Source organism: Mustela lutreola, chromosome 15, assembly GCF_030435805.1.
Source record: "Mustela lutreola isolate mMusLut2 chromosome 15, mMusLut2.pri, whole genome shotgun sequence".
Taxonomy (NCBI): Eukaryota; Metazoa; Chordata; class Mammalia; order Carnivora; family Mustelidae; genus Mustela; species Mustela lutreola.
Window position 1 is genome coordinate 3,564,443 of NC_081304.1, and position 19,277 is coordinate 3,583,719.

At 62.6% G+C, this 19,277-nt stretch overlaps 2 protein-coding genes across 2 annotated transcripts; one reads left to right on the plus strand and one right to left on the minus strand.

Moving 5' to 3' along the window:
• Positions 1-2,910: 2,910 nt before the first annotated feature.
• LOC131816674 (uncharacterized) lies at positions 2,911-8,381 on the plus strand. The gene is given in 8 exon segments (XM_059149600.1): positions 2,911-2,965; positions 4,363-4,503; positions 5,235-5,323; positions 5,758-5,943; positions 6,530-6,667; positions 6,893-7,085; positions 7,624-7,684; positions 7,686-8,381. Coding segments are annotated over 8 exon segments (1,074 nt in total). The 3' UTR covers positions 7,897-8,381.
• A 924-nt stretch (positions 8,382-9,305) lies between these two features.
• On the minus strand, positions 9,306-15,502 carry TMEM235 (transmembrane protein 235). The gene is made up of 4 exons (XM_059149542.1): positions 13,939-15,502; positions 12,390-12,470; positions 12,060-12,197; positions 9,306-10,379 (listed from the first exon to the last, which is right to left on the minus strand). The coding sequence occupies exons 1-4, from the start codon at positions 14,117-14,119 to the stop codon at positions 10,138-10,140; spliced, it is 642 nt and encodes a 213-aa protein (XP_059005525.1). The 5' UTR covers positions 14,120-15,502; the 3' UTR covers positions 9,306-10,137.
• Between the last annotated feature and the right edge of the window lie 3,775 nt (positions 15,503-19,277).

Below are 19,277 nucleotides of genomic sequence, written 5' to 3' on the forward strand. Positions count from 1 at the left end.
CAGACGTATACACATGCATACACACGCACACTGGGGCACCCCACATCCACCCCACGCTTACACACACGTACAGACTCCCCCCCCCGCACTTTTGCACACGTGTGTATACACACACAGGGGTTGCACTGCACGTACTACAGCAGTGCTTACACATGTGTGCTCACAGACACGCGTGCATAGGTACGTATGTGCACACTGATACACACAGACACACAAGAGCCGACGCAACCCCCCCAGACCAAGCTGTGGGCAGAGGGTCTCCGCTTCACCCCCAACAAGGCCTCAAAAACTGGGGGCTGAGCCGGTGACGCGTCTGCCTTCAGCTCGGGTCATGATCTGGGGTCCTGGGATCGAGCCCCGCGTCAGGCTCCCTGCTCGGCGGGGAGCCTGCTTCTCCCTCTCCCTCTGCCCTCCCCACCCCGTGCCGGTGCTCTCTCTCACTCTCTTGCTCTCAAATAAATAAATAAAAATCTTAAAAAGAACAAAAGAAAACAGAAACACGTCTTCTTGCTCCGGGGAGGGCCCCCGTCCTACCTGCTCCCTCCGCCTCCTCCCTCCTTCACGAGGGTGAGGCAGGGCTGGCCCCGGGGCCCTAGGACTGGGGAGGAGATGGCAGCGGCTGGTAGGTAGAAGGAACCTCTGGGAGGCCCCAGCTTCCCTCAGGAGGAGGCCAGCTCTCTGGGGAGACCGCTGTTACGGGAGGAGAAAGGCTGGATTGATGACCACCTTTGTTACTTTGGTGGCCTTCTGGATGGTGGGCTGGCCCTAAGCCCCCTGCCCAGTCCCCTTCCTCCATGCTATGAGGATGGACAGGGAGGTTGTGGGTGAGTAGGCTTGGCAAACTGGGAAGCGCCTGCAAACAGAAGGCCAGGACTGGGACGTGCCTGGGGATCCGATCCGCCGTCGGCCCTCTTACTCCTTGCTCTTCTGAGGGCCATCACGGCTGCCCCAACCCCTCCCTTCCTGTCCACAGAGGCCTCTGCTCCCCACCCCCTCTTCCCAGCAGAAGGGCTGGAGCCAGACTCAGAGATAAGGGGCTTGTTTTCCAAGGGCCCGGAATTCAGTTTAGATTGCGGGTCAGGGACAGAGGGGCACTGGGGTGGGGGAAGGCACAATGAGCCTTTGCTTTAGATGGGGGCCTTGGGGCCGCAGATCCTACAGGGATCTTGTGATTTGTGCCCTTTCAAGAGGCCCGCGTTAGGCATGGGGGGAGAGGTGGAGAGCTCCAGCGAAGATGCCCTAACCCTGTGAGCTCCGTCTCCAGCCCTGCTCGCTCCTCCGCCGGCTGGCCTTCTCCCGAGACCTCCAGTGCCCCATCTCCCTCCGACCTGGAGTTTTTGCCTTATGTTCCTCCTTCGTCTGATTAGTGACCTGCTCTGTCTTCACAGCTCAGCCCAATTCCTGCTTCTCTCAGGAAGCATAAACTGATGCCTCAACCAGGCCCCTGGCAGTGTCTCCCGGGGCTGACATCCACCCCCTTCCCAGTGCTCCTCTCTTGGGCAGTGTCCTGTCCCCACCCAGGGGACCTAGGCTCCGACAATAGTCTGCTCTTGTCCGCCTTTATCCGTAGACCCAACTGGGAGCAGGCACATGGCAGACCTCTGATGAAGACGGGAGTGCCCTTTTCGATGAGGGCCGCCCTGGCCAGAGCTGTGGGCACCTCTTCTGGGGAACTTGGGCCCCTCTGGGACCAACATCCTCCCATTGGTGGGGGGGGGGGGCAGCAACATCTGTGGCCTTACTCCAGGGAGGGGAGCAGCCGAGTGAGGCTGGGCGCTCAGAGGGAGACTTGTCCTCCCTGTGTGAGGGAAGGTCCCCCGGCAGAAGGTCCAGTCTGGGCTGAGTCACGGTCCTCCCCGTGGCAGCAACACCAAGCCCCAGGGCTCTGGGCTGGGACCAGTAAGGATGGCCCTCGCAGCAGCAGCAGCAGAACGCTCATACGGAGTGCTCACGCACAGCCAGGGACCGGGGTCAGCACTGAGGACAGTGAGTCGTGGAATCCTCAAAACAAGGAGACTGAGGCACGGAGCGGAGAAAAGCCTCATCCAAAGCCTGGTGAGGGAGGACTTGAGTCAGTCCCTGCCCTTCACTCCTCAACCCGGCTGTGCGCCTCAGCGGGAGGCAGCCCCCTCTCAAGGGCAGGGGTATGCACCAGGGGGCTCTCTTGCACCCCTCTCACGTACCCCATGAAGTCCGACGCCCAGACCGGTTGCACCACCTCGGCACCCCTCTGCCCGGCACCTAGGAGGTACTCAACAAATCTGTATTGAAACAAAGTCAGTGACGGGACGCTCTTTTCAGGGGCGATGTCACAATGGAGCCAGCCGGCCCGGCCGCTTCCTTGCCCAGCGACCGCAGGCGTTAGCTTCCGCGTGGCTCAGTTTTCCCTTCTGTGAAACGGGGATGCTACTGCGATTTGCCTCCTCGACCTGCCGGGAGGCGTAACTGCACTAACGTTTGTAGGGTATCCGAGACCGCGCCTGGCACACGGCAGGAGTCACACGGGCGTGCGCTCTGGAACGCTCGTCGGCCTCGGTTTCTTCTTGGGTACGCAGTGCCCCCCCCCCCCCCCGCACATGCTCCCCTCGCGCGGTGCCCTCGCCGGGAAGTGCGAACTACAACTCCCAGCACGCCCCGGGCACACCCGCGGGCCCAGGTCAGCCGCTGCGGTCCAAGACCGTGAAGCCCCGCCGCGCCAACCCCTTCGCTCCCGGTCGCCCTCGCTGGGAAGGGTCCGGGTGGAGGTCGGGAGCTGCCCCCGCCATGCTCCGCGGACTGGCCCGGGCCGCTGCCGGGCGACCCGGGGCCCTCTGGACGCGGGGGTCTGGGAGCGGGACGGAGGTCTCGGCGCACGTGGGGGACCTGCGCAGCGACACGGTGACCAGACCCGGGCCGGCCATGAGGCGCGCCATGGCCGAGGCGGTCGTGGGGGACGACGACTACCGCGAGGACCCCACCGTCCGCGGTGAGCCCGGTGTGGGCCGCGGCCTGGGGGCGTCGCGGCGACCCCAGAGCGCTGTCCGTGGTGCTGGCGAGAGAAGGGGCCCGGGGCGCGCAGGGGCGGCGCAGGCTGGGCGTCATGCCCTGCGGCCTTGCTGCTCAGTCCGGCCCATCACCCCACGGTCTGCTGGAAATGCAGATTCTCGGGCCCCACGCTCACACCCGCCGAGCCAGAGTCTGCAGGCTCACGGGCCTCCCGGGGGACCGGTGTGCGCAGGAAGGTGTGGAGCTGCGCGCAGGATGGGTGTGGTCTCCTCCTGCAGAGCGCGGCTCTGGGGCGAGTGTGGCACCCAAGGTCTCCTACCCAGCGAATGGCAAGGCAGTCTTCGAACCCAGGTCCTCTCTCTCAAAACCTGTAGCTACGGTCCTGCACCCACCGCCTTTCCACATGAAGACTCACAGGAAACCGGTCTAGAAAAGAGGATTTGGACTCCGATAACCTAGGGAGCATTTTCACACACAGTGTTGAGGGTGGCCATCGTAATGGACCACTGTTATGCGAGGGTGCTTACCCTCTGCCCTGCCAGGGGCAAGCCACGGGTTGCTGTTTGAGCCTCAAGGGGCTGTGTATAGGGTCAGGTGGTGATCGGTGATCATGCGTTCTGCAGACACCTACTGCCTGAAACTTCAAAAATGCTGAGCCCACTGCTTAGAAGGCAGCCAGACACACAGACACCATGGGGTAGGGGAAGTGTCGGGGCTGGCATCTGTCCACAGAGAGTGCCTTGGGAACCTGTGGGGAGAGGAGGCGTGGAACTCACAGGGAAGGGGGACTTCGCAGAGTAGCCTCTTAAAGAGCGAGTGTTGCCCCCAGGCAGGGAAGGGAGCTGGCTCATTGGGTATTGAGGGTACAGATAGGGACTGTGGCTGGAGTGTGGGGTACTGGGAGCCACCAGTAACTGGAGGCAAAGACAGAGGGCAAATCCCACTGGGCCTGAATGTCACGCTAAAGACTTCAGAGTTGACACCACAGGCAGAGGGGAGCCAGAGCAGCCTTTAAAGCAGGAGCCTGAAGTCCCCCCCCCGCCCCCCCCGAGTCTCCCCTTCTGAGAGCTCCTGTCCTTCTGTTCTGGGAGAGGAAGTCAGCAGAGAAACCGCAGTGCCCCACCTGCAAGGGGCTGATGGGAAAGGAAGTGAGACAGGTGTGAGGTCTGGATGGGACAGGGGGGTTCAAACCACAAAGTTTCAATGTGGGGGAGACCAGGGCCCAGGGGGAGGCTGGGTGCAGGGTGTTGACTGAGAGGCCTCTCTACCTAGATATATGGTCACCAAGACCACAGTCTGCAGCCCACAGACCAGGGCTTCTGTCTGGCTTGGCCACTTACCTCAGCAGGACGTGAGCTCACGGTTATGAGTAATGCAAAAAGAGTGCCATTGCTGACGGAGTCTCCCTATGCCTCCTGCCCCTTCCCTCCTCAGAGCTGCAGGAAAAGGCCGCCAAGCTGCTGGGGGTGGACCAGACCTTGTTTGTGCCCACCAACACCATGGCCAACCTCATCTCTCGTGAGCATGGTGGGGGTGACTCCCGTTTGCCCTCCGGGTCGTCCCTCTGCATTTCTCCCCTTGGTGCGAGGGGCAAAGCTCGGACTACATCAGTGGGGTGCTGAGCCGTCTGGATTTCTGCTGGGCTCAGCGGAGAGTCCCTAGCAGGAGAGGAGAGGAGAGGAGAGGGCTCCGCGTGTCCGTGCCCCTCCCCCAGCTCCCTCCCCACGTAGTCTCCTGGGAGCCCTCTCCACGCCTCCCTGTCTCCAGGTTCTGGTGACCACGCCTCCCTCTCCACCCTTATGGCCTGGGGGTCTTGCTCTGTCCCTTGTGGCTTCCCTTCACGCTGCTACACCTTTGTAAATCGCCCCCTTTATTAAATCACCCCCTTTATTAAGCTCTCTGGCTTCCTAGTGGGCATGGGCTTCTGTTTGCTGCTGGGCCCAGCTGATGCCCGTGCCCTGAGCTGCTTGACCCCCAGGAGCAGCAGGGTGACTAGCTTCCTGGGCAGGACATGCTCTGTGGGTGGGCTGCAGGGCACAGGGCACAACATCTCACTGGACGGTTATCCTGGACTTTCATAGTTCCTGGGATGGTTCTCTGGCCCATGGCAGTAAGGTGTCTTGAAGGGGTGCCGTTTCCTAATTGGCATAAGCACTTGGGAGCTAGCCTCCGGGCTCAGCCAGGAGCTGGGCGGGAGCAGGTGGGCCCCACGGGACTCCCAGCCAACGCTGCCCTCCCCCATCTATCAGTGATGTGTCACTGCCAGCGCAGGGGTTCCCAGCTCCACCTCGGGCAGGAGTGCCACCTCCACGTCTTCGAGCAGGGCGGGGTGGCTCAGGTAAGGACCCGGCGTCCCTCACCTGGGGCCAGCTCAGCATTTCTGGCGGGAACCAGTTTCCTAGGGACCACGTTGGGACCTGCGGAGGGAAGAGATGGCCAGGGTGGCTGGAAAGGGAGCCATTCCCAGACTGACCACGTGGGGGCAGCCGCGGCCCAGCCCCCCCCCCCCCCGCCCACGCCCGATCGGATACGGGCCGTTCTCGGCGCTCTGCTGCCCCCTTGTGGGAACCCGGAGCACGCGGCGCTCCGGCTCGGGAGAACCCAGCCCTTGGTTCCTCCCCTTCTTGCTGGGGTGTCCGAGCCCACGTCCGCAGCAGAGCGGCAGGCTCGATGGCCCCGAGCTGGGGAGGAGCCGCGGGGACAGAGGTGGGAGGCGACGCTGCGCCCCTGGACCTGATCTTCCCTCCCTCCCTCTTTCCCCAATACCTGCAGATCGCGGGGGTGCACTCCCACCCCCTCCCAGACCTGCCCCGCCGCACCCTGGACCTGGCTGAGCTGGAGAGGATGGTCACAAGGGGCCTGGGGAGCCCCTACCACCCGGTCTGTGAGCTCATTTGCCTGGAGAACACCCACAGCAGCTCCGGGGGCCGCGTCCTCCCCCTAGACTACCTGCGCCAGGTGGGCCCGACCCCACCACTCGCCCGCCCCCCACCCGCCCCCAGCCAGCCAGCCCCCCCACCTTGTGCCCGGGACTGGGACTGCTGTGGGAGGGACGCATGTGCCCCTCGCCCGCAGCTACGGAGGGCACTACGCCCCCCGGTTAGCCCTGCGGACAGAGACACCCCCGTTCTCCCCAGGGAGCGAGTCCCACAAGCACCTGCTCGTACACGGTATGAGGGCTGAGCCACGCCGCTCTCGGTGTGAGAACTCGCCACTAATGACCCTCCAGACCCTCTCCCTGTCCACGGGAGTGGGCATCTCCTCCGCGGAAGCTCGGGACGGCTCAAACAGGGTGCCGCATGCATGGCTCTTACGGCCTCTGCATTCGGCCATGGCGAACCCACCGCTTATTATCAATCCCCTTTCACAGAGGACGGCGCCCAGGCTCAGGCAACTGAGCGCCTGCTCCGGTCCGAGGGGGCCACGCTGGACACTGGCCCAGCCCTGATCCGTCTGGACTCCTCCAGGCTCCCGGAGACTGGTCCTCCCTCCACTCGGACCCCAAGCTCAGCCCCTCTGACCGTTGCCTGCTCTTTGCCCCCAGGTGCAGCTCCTGGCCCGGAGCCACAGAGTTCGCGTCCACCTGGATGGGGCCCGGCTGATGAACGCCGCGGTGGCTCTGCACGTGCCCCCCGCCCGCATCGTGGAACACTGTGACTCCGTGTCTCTCTGTTTCTCCAAGGTGGGGAAGCCTCGGGCTGCCTCCCAAACACAGGACAGCGGGGGTGTCCACAGTAGGAGTCAGCTGGGTTCCAAGCTCCGAAGCTGGCAGCAGTTGGCCCTGGGCCCCCTTAGCCCCTCCCCAGATGGGGCCCCATCCCCTTCCCACGCCCCTCCCCTGGCCACAAGGACAGAGATGCACACCTGGGGTGCTGGCAGGCAGGACTCTCTCCTTTCTTCCTCCCAGGGCCTGGGTGCACCGGTCGGGGCCTTGGTTGGGGGGCCCAAGAACTTCATTGAAGAAGCCTGGCGCCTCCGGAAAGCGCTGGGCAGAGGGATGCGCCAGGCCGGGGTGCTGGCTGCTGCCGCCCTAGTAGGACTGGCGGACTTCGAGGAGGTGCTGCAGAGGGACCACCAGAACGCCCAGAGATTCGCCAAAGGTACGTGGACCACGGCCCCTACCCCCACCCTCACTTCCTTTTGCTCCCAGAAGAGTGTCTGGGGGTCCCCTGCAGCAGGGCCCAAATCCCCAGCGGGTGTACTTCCTTCTGACTCTAGAACGTGTAGGGCAGCCACTGAGCCATGAGGCGTGGGCCCGGGACAGAAGAATGCTTTACCAGACCGCACCGGTGGAGGGTCTGGACCAAGAAGCCCTCAAGGGAGGTCAGGAATTTCTATTTCCTGCAGGATCTGGCGAGGGAAGCCTCCAACCCAGGTCTTAATCTTTATCACTTGAGTCCTCGAAACAATCCCATGATGTCTCCACTTTACAGATGAGGATCCTGAGGCCCAGAGGTTAACTGATTTGCCCCAGGTCACACAGCTGGAAAGTAGCAGAGCCAAGTCTGTGCGGCTCCAAGGGTCCCTGTTTTCTCTGAGGCGGCTGGGCTGCCCTGTGCCCTTGCTGGGATGACAGGGCCGGACCTCAGGGCTGAGGTCCTGGGGTCAGGCTCCACTCACCAGAGGCCCCGGTCCCAGGGCTCCAGGAGCTGGCGTCCCCCATCTGCTCCGCGGACCTCGCCGCCGTGGAGACGAACATGGGTGGACGGGCTGCGGCCCGAGGAGCTCTGCCGGCGTCTGCAGGCCGTGAGCGAGGACGAGGTGGCTCAGACCGGCCGCGCGGTGCGCGTGCTGCTGTTCCCCTGGGCCGAGCGGTCGGTGCGCGCCGTGTGGCACCGCGACGTCTCCGCACAGGACACCGAGCTGGCGCTGAAGAAGTGGGGGTTTGTGCTGAGGCAGCTGGGGCCCTGAGGACGGGGTGACCGGACCCTGTGCCCCGGCTGGGACCCAGGTGGGGAGTGCAGGTGTCCTGAGGGAGCAGGTGGCAGGAGAGGCAGTGAAACGACACTCCCGTGACCCTGTGACCCGCCTGCTCGGACCCCTTGACTCCCCACGCTCGGGGGGGGGGGGGGAAGCCTTCCACCCGTGCTCCTTCGGCAAGCCCACGGTGCCTCCCGCATCTGGGACAGGGCACCACGGCGGCGGACCGGTGGGAGCCCAGCCGAGCCCCTTGCCGGAGCCCAGGAAGCAGCCAGGGCAAGGGCTCTGCTCACAGCGCCCAGAAGAGGAAACTGTCCCGAGCTCCTGCTTGGGGACACACGGGGAAGGGTGACCAGAGATTAGAAAGAGACAGCGGGGCAGGATGCCCGGGAGCCCTAGCTGCCCCGTGTCGGGGGCTGGGATTTGTCTTGTCACCTATAGACTTGTTCCTTTAAAAAAAAATTTTTTTTTTTTTTTTTGCTTACAAAAGATCATGTCTTTATTGTAGATGATTTGGGGTTGAATCTCATTTTTAGCAGTTCCTGGGGTCGTGTAGATCCAGAGGCAGACAAGGAGGCCTCCCACCAAACCCTTGTGCTCCCTGCTCCCCAGCGAACCCACAAGTGCGGTTAGAGCCTCACAGTGGAGAGGACCTGCCCGCCAAGCCATCCCGTCCAACACGGAGGTGAGGGGTCAGGGCACAGGGTCCTCTTCCACCTGTGCCAACCCTCAGAGAAGGGGCCTGTTGTGTCTGCAGAAGACATCTCTGGCTGGATGGGGACACGGACACACACACACACACACACACACACAGCTGGTAAGAGTGCTACTGCCCACACAGTTTATAGTTCTGTTTGATCAATTCTGAAAAAACGTTAAGACAGAAAAACAAGGCTTATCTGCACAGAGCATAAATTGATTTATTTAAGGACAAAATGGCACAATGTTGCGACACGGAATGGCAAACGCTAAAACCTAGGTGCGAAGGGAAGCCCTCAGGGGGACCCCCAAGTGGTACCAGCCCCCAGGGCCCCAAGGAGCTTCCTGTAACCTTTGGAGCAATAAAGGGAGGCTGGCTGCCCTCTAGCCCCCCGCATACATTCCAGATCCTGAACCCCAGAAGGGGCTGTGTGGGGCTTCGGGTGCTCCACAGCCCCCCTGGGGCCCCGTCTCCTCTGCCACCTCAACTTCTCTGCCTACAGGAGGAGCGAGCCTCACGGTGACCCAGGAGTCCAGTCACAGTGGGCCTGCACCCGGGTCTGCAAGCCGACCCCCACCCACCTCTGTTTTGCAGCCCTGGCCTCTGCCTCTCGAGGCAGCCCCTGACCCTCCTGGCTAAGAAGCCCCCCCCCCCACCCCTACTAGGACTTTCGCACCTGCCCCCCCCCCCCCCCCGCAGTCACAGACATTCCCCCGCCCCCGGGGGGCTGCAGATGGGAGGATGGGGTCCAGCAAAAGCAGCAACGCCCCAGGACAAGGACGGAGGCCCGAGACCAGGGAGGGGCAGGGTGTGTCCGGCCCACTCAGCTGCCCTTGCAAATCCCAGGAGACTCCGGGCTCCCCCCCCCTCCCCCAGCCCAGGATCCTCCCCGCCAACACCTGCCCTCGAGCCAGGGGACTGAACAGAGGCCTGGGAGGCCCGCCAGCCTGGAGGGGCGTCTGGCCCTGCCGCCGTGCTCCGGGGTGGTCTGGACCTCGGAGCCCCCTTCTGTAAAACGGGTGAAGGTCGCTAGCGTGAAGGGCGACCGGAGGACGGGACACACAAATGCGCGGGTGACACTGGGCTCGGCGCCTAACTCCACACTCCCTCCTCCCCAGCACAGCGGGCAGCTCCTGCAACCTGCCCCGGGGCCCCAGGAAGGAGGACCGCGGGGCACACCAGGGCTGCTGGGGGAGGGCGAGGGCAGGCCATGTCCTCGAGAGGCAAGGGGACCTGCTGAGCACCGGGAACCTGCAGCACCCCCACCCCGACCCCGTTAACGTTCCTTTGGGTCACTTGCTGACTCTTCTGGGACTCCCTTTTCTCATTCACACCAGTTAGTCCCTAAAGGGCATAAACTGGGCAGGGGGCCCCCAAAACATCCGGCTTTGCCAGGCAACAGGAACCTGGCTCCTTGGCTCTGCTCCCAGTCCCCCACCCCGCAGGTGCCCCTCCCAACAAGATCTCCAGCCAGGCCTGCAGATGCAAAGGGAAACTGTGTCCTCCGCCCCTGCCACTTGCCCCTCTGGGACTCAGATGACCACAGAGTGGGGGTCCCCCGGCTGCCGGCTGAGGCTGAGGGCTCGGGCTGCCACGAGCAGGAGGAAGCCGCTGAGTGCCTCAGAGGCGCAGGAGCCCCAGGCCAGGGCTAGAGACCAGCCGAAGCTGATGCGGATGTCCTGCACGTGCCGGGGGCCGTACTGGCGGGCAGTCTCGGCGAAGGCCAGGTGGGAGTAGCTGATGTAGACGCTGACCCCTACCAGGGTCAGGGCACCTGGGGGAGGGGGGCAGGGGGACCACTTGCTGTGTCTACCCACTGAGTGACACTGCCTCACCAGGACCTGGCCGAGGCGGTCCTGGAGACCAGGAGCCCCTCCCTGCTGGCCTTTGAGGGGAACAGAGGCTCTGATACAGTCCCCAAAGCCCCGGGCATCACCCCACAACCCCCCCCCCCCATGAAAGGCACCACGTATACCCTCGGCAACAGTCCCCAGTCTACTGCCTCTGCATACACAGCACCCTCCCGTGTCCCCCAGTGTCCCTGACACACACACACACACACACACACACACACACACACACACGGAGCCAGGGACCTCTACTGGCAGTGGGGGGGCTGTCTGGAGCTCTGACCAGCTCCCCTCTCCTTACCGTTCCCCCCACTTCATTGGGTTACCCCCCCCCCGCCCCAGCCTGCCCCCTCCCCCGTCTGCGATCGCCCCACCTCCCCCCAGCGCTGACACTGTCCTCCCTTGGACTCTCTGGGGCTGCTCAGAGCGCTGACAGTGATGTCAACGGACCCGTTTCCAAGGAGCATCCCCCGCGAGGACAGCAGCCAGCCTGGACCCTGAGCGAGCAGAGCAGGTGGTGTTCTTCGAACCTGGTCCTTCGGAAGAGGAGCCCCCCGCAGCAGCTGCCCCCGGGCCCTCCGTCCACCCACTCGTCTGGGCCATGGTTCTGAGAGCATCATGCCAAGGCTTCCTGGATACGATCCCACCCCGTTACTCCTCTCCGTGGCTTCCCAAGGTCCTCTTCACTGGATTTAGACCCACACAGCCAGTCTCTGGGGGCCGGCCGCAGCTGACTGCCGCTGTCATTCTCTGAAGTGCACACCCGGGCTGTTGGTCCCCCAGGCTCTTGGCACCAGGCAAGCCTGCCTGCTCCCACTTGACTAAGGTCTCCCACAGGGACAGCATCCCCTGGCGAGGAGGCAGGCCTGCCCCAGAGGTCTGGGCTTCAAATGCCATGGCCTTGACCATAGAGCTGGCCCGGATGCCAGACCCAGCTCAGGCCTCACCCCGACAGCACAGGCCTCTGATGGCTGACCCCAAGGAGCCCCAGGGCAGCATCAGCGACAGCCAGGCTTGGGCAGCAGGGGGCACCGGCTGGCGGGCAGGCGCAGATGGCACTGAAAAGCACTGGTGACCTTGGTGAAACCTTGGACCTCTGAGCTGGAAACTGGGACCACAGGGAGGCCACAGCTGCAGCCCTGGGGGTGCGCCTGGCCAGCGCCCAGAAGAGCCTAGGGGAATGTCGGCTGAGGAACTGTTACCAGTCACATTCTGGGCCTGGACCCGGGTCACTGCCAAGGACCGCGAGGCCCCTCTTCACCTGTGTCACTGCCGGGGTCTGACCACGCCAGCTGCTCCCACCAGGCCAGTCCGGGAAGGAGAGAACAGCGCCCCCCCTGCAGGTCTAGGAGACCAGGTCCAGGGATTGCCTTGGGGAGCTCAGCCCTGGGCTTCCTCCCTCCCTGGCTTGAGGCCCACAGCCAGAACCCCTGCCTGTGTCCCTAGAAAGGCCTCGTAACACCCAACATGCTTTTGCCTGCTGCGGCTCAGTCCCCAGGCTGGGCCCAGGCTCAGCACAGGCCAGATGGGAGCAGGAGACAGGGTGGCCGGAAGGAGGCACTCCCACTCCCAGGACGTGTGGCCCCCAGGGCGCCCACACTCACCTCCTAACAAGAAGTAGCAGCCGGTGAAGAGGAGGAGGACCACGCTCCGCGTCAGGGAGCCCAAGAGGCCACAGATCCAGCCACACACGACGAGGACGAGGCTCAGGGGCAGGGTCACCATGACAGCTCTGTGCAGGGCTGCCGGGAGAGGGGGCTCAGCGTCCCAGCTGGGACCTGGACCGGCCCCCACTGCCCCCCACCCCTGCCGGCAGATCCAATTGAGCGCTGCAGAGCCCTGTCTGCCTGGAGGTCCACCTTTGTGGGACAGTTTTGCCTGCAGATGAAGGACAGACCGGGGGTGGGGGGTGGGGACTCAGGCCCAGGACTCACAGATGAGGTGCTGCACTGAGGTGGGGACATCCAGGTTCCCGCTGGTAAAGGGATCGATCAGGGGGATGCAGCTGTTTTGCCCTAAAAAGCAGAAAGGACAGAAGCTTGGGGGGCCGGATACCTGTGGGATCCCCAACTACCCCGGGTCCCTCTGAGATGGGCGGTCTTGCGGGCACACTGGACATCACACTCTCAGCCCTGCCTGAACCCAGCGGGCTGGTCAGTGGCCACGGAGCCCCGTCAGATTCTCTTCTGGACCCCAGAGTTTGTGACTCCCAGTGGGTTTGGAGGATTTAAGACCTGTTTTGTTTCTGTAACGGACAAATATACCTACATAGTTGTCGGTCTGAAATTCAAACATCCCGGAGACGCTGCCCTCAGCTCTCCCTTAGGCTTGGGGCCCTGAGCAGGCTCACGTGTGGCTTTGCCTGGACAGGAAAAGGTGCGCGTAACGTGGACTCCTACTCTTGCACACACGCATGCATACCCACCCACATCTGCACACACACATGCACACATCAAGGGGGCTTTGGAGCAATCAGCACAGTGTGTTCTGCGGATGCACCAACAGCTCGTCTTTCCTCCCCGGCCGCCACCAAGGATGGTGTCGTCACGCACGTGCACGCGCGGAGCCTCCCACACGTACACTCATGTGCACACACGCACACTGACACATGCACACGCGCTGGCACTCACACAGACCTATGCTCACGCATATGCACACACACACATTCACACGCTCTCACAGACACTGCTGCCCCCCAGGGCTGGTCCTGTGCAGGGGAGGACCCCCAGCCCGCTGGTCACCCCGTTACATAGGCCTTGCGGAGGGAAAGGCCTCCCCTCTCCGCAGGTGTGAAAGGTACAAGGCACTCCTGTTTGGTGCCCAAGGGCTCGTCAAGCCGTCAGGTGGTGGGGAGGGGGTGGGGGAATAGAGAGGAACAGGGGTCTTACTCCGGGGGCCCTGGCTGTGCTAGTGAACCTCTGCGGACAGCAATTGAGAAACAACTCGTGGTCACTTGGATGTGGAACCGTGCCCTTCCCGGAGGTCCCCAGTGCCCCGCACCTCTCCCACCTCAGCGCCCGCACCCCTGCTTGAGGAAGAACAGGAGCCTGTGCCCTAGGTGCAGGGTCCTGCCCCTGCTTTCCTCCCTCACTCTCCCAACCACCCCCCACCGACTTGCATCCTGAGAAGAGGCATCTTCTCCCCATCGGACAAAGCCTTGGAGGGACAGGCAGCAGCCAATGGCAGAGCCCACTGAGAGCCGGGGGTTCCTTCTCATCTACCAAGCAACGTGCCGCTACTAACACAAGACACCCCCGCCCCCACCAGGGAGGGCAAAGGAAGGCCCAGGGCTCCTGCTCCCCAGGCTCTGGGGGCCCCAAAATGCCCTTCTCCCCGCAACCGCCCAGTGCCCGACCCTTTCATTTCTGAGCCCTACTGTCACCGCCCAGTTTTGGGAGAAAACAGAGTCCGGGATGGGGAGTGGGGGCAGGAGGGGCGCTGCCCTGCCCGCGCCCTCTGCGCCCCAGCCCGCCACCACTGTACCTTCACAGACGCGCCAGAGCCCCGAGTGCGAGGACAGCCGCGCGGCCCGCCCGGTGCTGTTGCCGGCGTCCGCCACCTCCAGGACGTACCAGTAGTCGCTGGCCACGGCGGCCGCCAGCAGTGCGAAGCTGAGCAGCGCGCCCAGGGCGGCGGCCAGGAGCAGCGCGCCCAACCAGGCCATGCAGTCCGGGAGTGGCGCCGGGGATTTGGGGAGCAGAGGGGACCTCGGGGTTGAGAGAGTCGGGGAGCGGGGAGAAGGCGAGGCCGGCCGGGGAGCGGGGGCTGGGATTTGGTGAGCTGGGCGGCGGGGGTGGGGGGGGGGCGCCAGGGAGTAAGGGGCACGGTTGGGGGGACGCGGGGAGCTGGGGCGGCAAGCTGGTGCTGCCACTCCGAGGGTTTTCTGGACGCGGCGGCCCCTTTTCTGCCTGCGCGCCAGCCTCACAACACACCCCCTCAGGTTTGCAGGAAGATCGGTCCCACCTCTTGGCGACGCGATTGCAGATCTGGGTGCAGGGATGGAGGTCTCAGAGCTGCAGGCGGACCTGCCCCAGACCTGGGTTCAAACCCCAGCGTCCCCGAGGAGCTAGTCGCTGGAGTGGGTCTCTTGTCAAATGTCTTACTCTCTCCAAACCTCCAGTTTTTCAGCTGCCAAATGGCCGGGCTGAGGAGGAGGAAGGGTGGGGCCTGTGTCATCTCAGGAGGGGGCTCAGCAGGCAGCTGACCTCGCTGGCCAGGAAGCTCGCAGCCTGAATGGTGGGAGGCAGCCACCCCTGGCTGCGGCACTTGACCCCTGGCTGCTCCTGGTCTTAATCAGTCTCCAGGACTAACCAAAGGGATCCAGTGAGGCGGGCTGGATGGGCAAAGGGCCTGGGCAGGCTGGCAAGGGGGCTATGGAAGGAGAAATCTTGCTTCCAGGCAGCCTTCTACAAAAGCAGGAGGGGAGGCGGGGGAGGGAGAGCGGGGAGCGAGGAGGCAGGGCAGGGCCGCTGCTGGAAGCCGGCGAAGGTGAACAGTGACCCAGCGTTCAGCCACAACGTGACAAGGACCCACACTGCCTTCAGTGGGTCGCAGCCTTGTTTTGTGTTGAAGGTATGATCGAGGGACTAGGAGGACGGGAGGAGCCCCTCTTGGGTGGCAGCTCCATATGCCCAGCAACCCCTGCCTGTCAGCCTGAGCTTTCTGGAAGGGTCTCCTTGGCACCCCCATAAAGAGGGTTCTGCTGGTGGGCACCTGGGTGGCTCAGTGGGTTGGGGCCTCTGCCTTCGGCTCAGGTCATGATCTCAGGGTCCTGGGATCGAGCCCCGCATCGGGCTCTCTGCTCAGCGGGGAGCCTGCTTCCTCCTCTCTCTCTCTCTCTGCCTGTCTCTCTGCCTACTTGTGATCTCCGTCTGTCAAATAAATAAATAAAATCTTAAAAAAAAAAAAAAAGGGTTCTGCTGGCAGGGCTGGGGACCACACTGCTGGAGGCCATTGTCTGCACTGAGCCACACAGCTGCACACAGGAATAGACACGTCTCGTGCTCACGATGCAGTGTAGATGGCCATGTTAGCAGTCTACACCCTATCTCCCTGCTTTTTTTTTTTTTTTTTAAATATTTTATTTATTTGACAGGCAGAGAGAGAGAGAGAGAGAGGGAAGCAGGCTCCCTGCTGAGCAGAGAGCCCGATGCGGGACTCGATCCCAGGACCCTGAGATCATGACCTGAGCCGAAGGCAGCGGCTTAACCCACTGAGCCACCCAGGCGCCCCTCTATCTCCCTGCTTTAAAGTTCCGTGCCCGAAACCCAGTGTGCAGTTGGGAGCCACTGACTACTTTGTCCCCCTAGGCAGCAGGCACTGGTCCTCACGGGGCTGCTCGGATGAATCCCACCAGCCTCTGTCCCTAAGACGGACCCAGATCACCCCCTAGCCTGGTTCTGAAAAAGCGCCCCTTTGCAATGACCCCTTTCCACTGGTGGTCCTCCTATGACTGGCTCATCACCCGCGGCTGGAGCTGTCGGTTGGCCACTTGGTAAGCACCAAGCCCGTCTGCAGGATGCTGGAGCCTCTTCGGAAATCGCATCAGACCACCACCACCAAAATCAGGGGTGGGAGGGACGTTTGGATGGAAGAATTCCGATTTTAAGTGACAAAGAAACCGGGCTTCCCCCGAGCCTCTTTTAAAAACTTGCATTCAACTAGCTCTTCGGGGGTGGTAAGGACCCTGACCCCAGCGATGGCTGTGGGCCCAATGAGCCTCCCATTCCAGGCTGATGCCACAGGGCATTGCCTCCAGCCCCGGGCTGAGGAAGCAGCTAAAACTGCCTGGGAAATCACGGAGCCGCTCGGCATCGCGGCTCAGGCACCAACTCAGCTCGCTGCACTCAGCAAACTCCTCCACGGGCCAGTGCCATGCAATCGGGGTGCCCTGTGGGCCAGTCCTCCTCGGGAGACTCATTGAGACGCTGTTCTGGCCAAAACCAACCATGCTACAGGGCTCTCAAGGGGCGGAGGTCGTAGATCGGACACAGAGGTCTTCCACGCTGATGCGGCTGGCGGCCAGGCTCCGTGGGCCATGGCGCAGGCGGGGAGGTGGCCACACACGGGGTCAGTCTCATCCCAGGAAGCAATAGGATCTATGAAGGATACCTCAGGGTCACGTCAGACTCGCCAGGGTCTGCCCACGGGCCCCAGACGCAGCTTTCTACCCGGCAAACGGGAGGGCCGCACATCGCGACATGCACCGGAGTCCCCGGAGCACACGCTTCTGTTCCCGCGCCAGACACAGCTTTCCCTTCTGTGGTTGTCAGCCGCCTCCTCCCGGTCCCGACAGACAGCTCGGGCCTTCCGTGCTCTACTCAAGGCAGCGTCGTCACACGGCTATTTGCTGGCTGTGGCCTAGAGCCCGCGCTCTCCATGGGAGATTGAGTCCTCCCTGGCTGTCACTCGGGTCCCGGGCGCAGCACGTGGCTCCTGTCAGCGCTCAAGCATCGGAGTGAATGAGTGGACAGACGTCCCCGCCTTGGGGGTCAAGGGGAACATAACCACAGAGAAGCTAAGGCCCTGGTGTGGCTGGTCAGCTGAAAACTGGCCCAAATGCTGCAGGCTGAGCCCCGCGGGGGAACCGGCGGGGAACCAACCGTGCAGTTGCTTTAAGAACAAGACGGCCCCCTCTCCTTCCCCCACCCCCGCCCCAGACGAGAAACCCTTTGTGATGGTGACACTGGTTCAGAGCCAGGTGCCTGCACAACGGAACCTCGTCTCAGCTCAGACCTTCCACGTCAGAAGCAAGCACAGACGTTTCACGGTCGTCGCAGCAGAGCAAGCTGGGTGAAGGGCTGTTGGGGCCCCTTTGGACCGTCTTTCCAAGTGCCCATGAATCTCAGTTCGAAATTTTTTAAAATGTTGTGTTAGGAAGATCAATGGAATCCTTGGGGGTCGGATTCCGCTCCGCAGAGTGCAGGCCTGACAAAGCAGTCCGAAAAACGGCATGGGGATGGCTTCGAGCCAGGCCCGGCTCTGGAGTCAGGCAGCCGACCCCGGCCACACCTGCAAGGCAGGGGCGCATCATTCATCAGGGAGGGCCCATCTCCAGGGCCAGCGGGCCTGGGTCCCGTCCTTGACCTTTGTCATATGATCTTGGACAAGCTTCTCCACCTCTCTGCGAGGCTCTATTTCTGCATGACAAAATGCAGGTAAGACCACCTAAGACTTTACCGGCAAATTGTGACTTCTTTAAGTGCAACCTGCAGAGTGGTCAGCACCCCAAGGGGGTACCAACCTGCTGGTACTGTGTGAAGGCTCCGCGCTTGGCAGGTCACTTTGGGTCAGGCTGGCACTCGTCAGTGCTGGGGAGAGCGGGAGGATTCGGATCCCGAGGCTGGCCGGCAGCGTACACCGTGCTCTGCATGTGCCCGCCCTTAAGGATCTGTCACGACCCTTCCAGACTCTCACAGACTTGGAGAATGCAAAAAGGGACACATATATGAAAAAAATCCTGAGGCTTTCGGCCTTGGCAAAGGCTTCTGGCTTGATTAACGGAGGTCTATTTTGTGCTTCAAGAGGACAGTCACAAAGGCCCGGGGATAAACACAGCCTCTAGACAACACCTCTGTAGGAGGGGAACGTGTAAGGTGGCCTACTCCCGCTGGGTCTTGCTCCACAGCCCGGCCTGCCGAAGCCGAGAACCCCATCACTGCCCGCTGCACAAAGGGTCAGCCTCTCTACGGAGCCACCGGTAAAGGGCTACTGTTACAGTGAAGGACCCATGACGCATGGGCACAGACATCAAAATAAAGCAGCTCAGAGTACAAAAGCTAGAGAACTTTTCTCCCTCCAACAGAAACCACTGCAGCAAATATCCTCCGAGCTCCTCCCTGTCTGACAGATGCGGTAGAAAGAGTGGAGTCTGAAACGCATTTTGCAGGGCCAGTTCACAGCTGGTACGGGCACAGGTGACACATACGGGTGGGCCTTGTAGGCCAGGGCCGGCTTCTTGTCTGCTGGGGCTCATCCCAGCCCCGAGGCCCCGCAAGCCTGTGGGTGGGAAGCAGCATGTGGCGGGCCAGGAACCACCACACAGACCCGACAGGATTTTAAAAACCCAGTAGGGTCTGCAGCTGTGTTTCAAATGAAATGGTTTTTATTTTTCCGAAAACAACAAGATGACCTCCAGTAGAACCGTTCACAACCCACCCTGCAGCTCCAATTCGTGGAGGGACGGATTCAGTCTGTCCCGGAACACCAGGCTTCAGCCGCGTGTGAGCCGGCCTCGGGGAGGGACAAGCACAGGGAGAAGGCGGATGCGCAGGGGAGCGGGTAGCAGCCGCGGAGACACGGCCGCCCGGGGCTGACAGGTCACCCGCAGCAGCCCACCAAGTCCCCACGGCTCGGAGTCAAGTGATTTCAAAAGGATTCGGGCCTCTGCATTGCTGTTGGGGCAGGAGCCGCGAGCCGGGCCGGCAGACGAGGGCGTCTAATGCGGCAGCAGTTTCGCGCGTGCCGGCTCCTGCTTCCGGCTGCCCCGTCTCCAGAGCCACCTGAGGCTCCCACGGATCGCCCCGATGACGGAGAAGGGCTTCGCGCTCGCTCTCGTTGTACTCTGCGCTGATCTGCGAAGTAGTAAATTCCAGCACAACAAGAGAGCGGCTTTGCAGAGCCCGAGAAGCTGGGACGCTGTGTCAGGCCCCCTGACACACGCCTCCCGCACCCGCACAGAAGGCCAGCTGCAGTGGTGCAGGCTTCGGGACCCCGCGTTACAGACCAGCAAACCGCAGCTCAGGGGCACCAAGCCGCCGAGGTTAAGTGACGTCACGGAAATCCATGATCTTGTAGACTACGAACAAAATATCTAAGTTATC

Coding starts and splice junctions, on each gene's coding strand:
- TMEM235 (XM_059149542.1), bottom strand. CDS start 14,119: ATGGCCTGGTTGGGCGCGCTGCTCCTGGCCGCCGCCCTGGGCGCGCTG. Junction 12,198..12,389: donor CTCAGTGCAGCACCTCATCT/GTGAGTCCTGGG, acceptor CTCTCCCGGCAG/CCCTGCACAGAGCTGTCATG. Junction 10,380..12,059: donor CTGCTACTTCTTGTTAGGAG/GTGAGTGTGGGC, acceptor CCCCTCCCCCAG/GTGCCCTGACCCTGGTAGGG.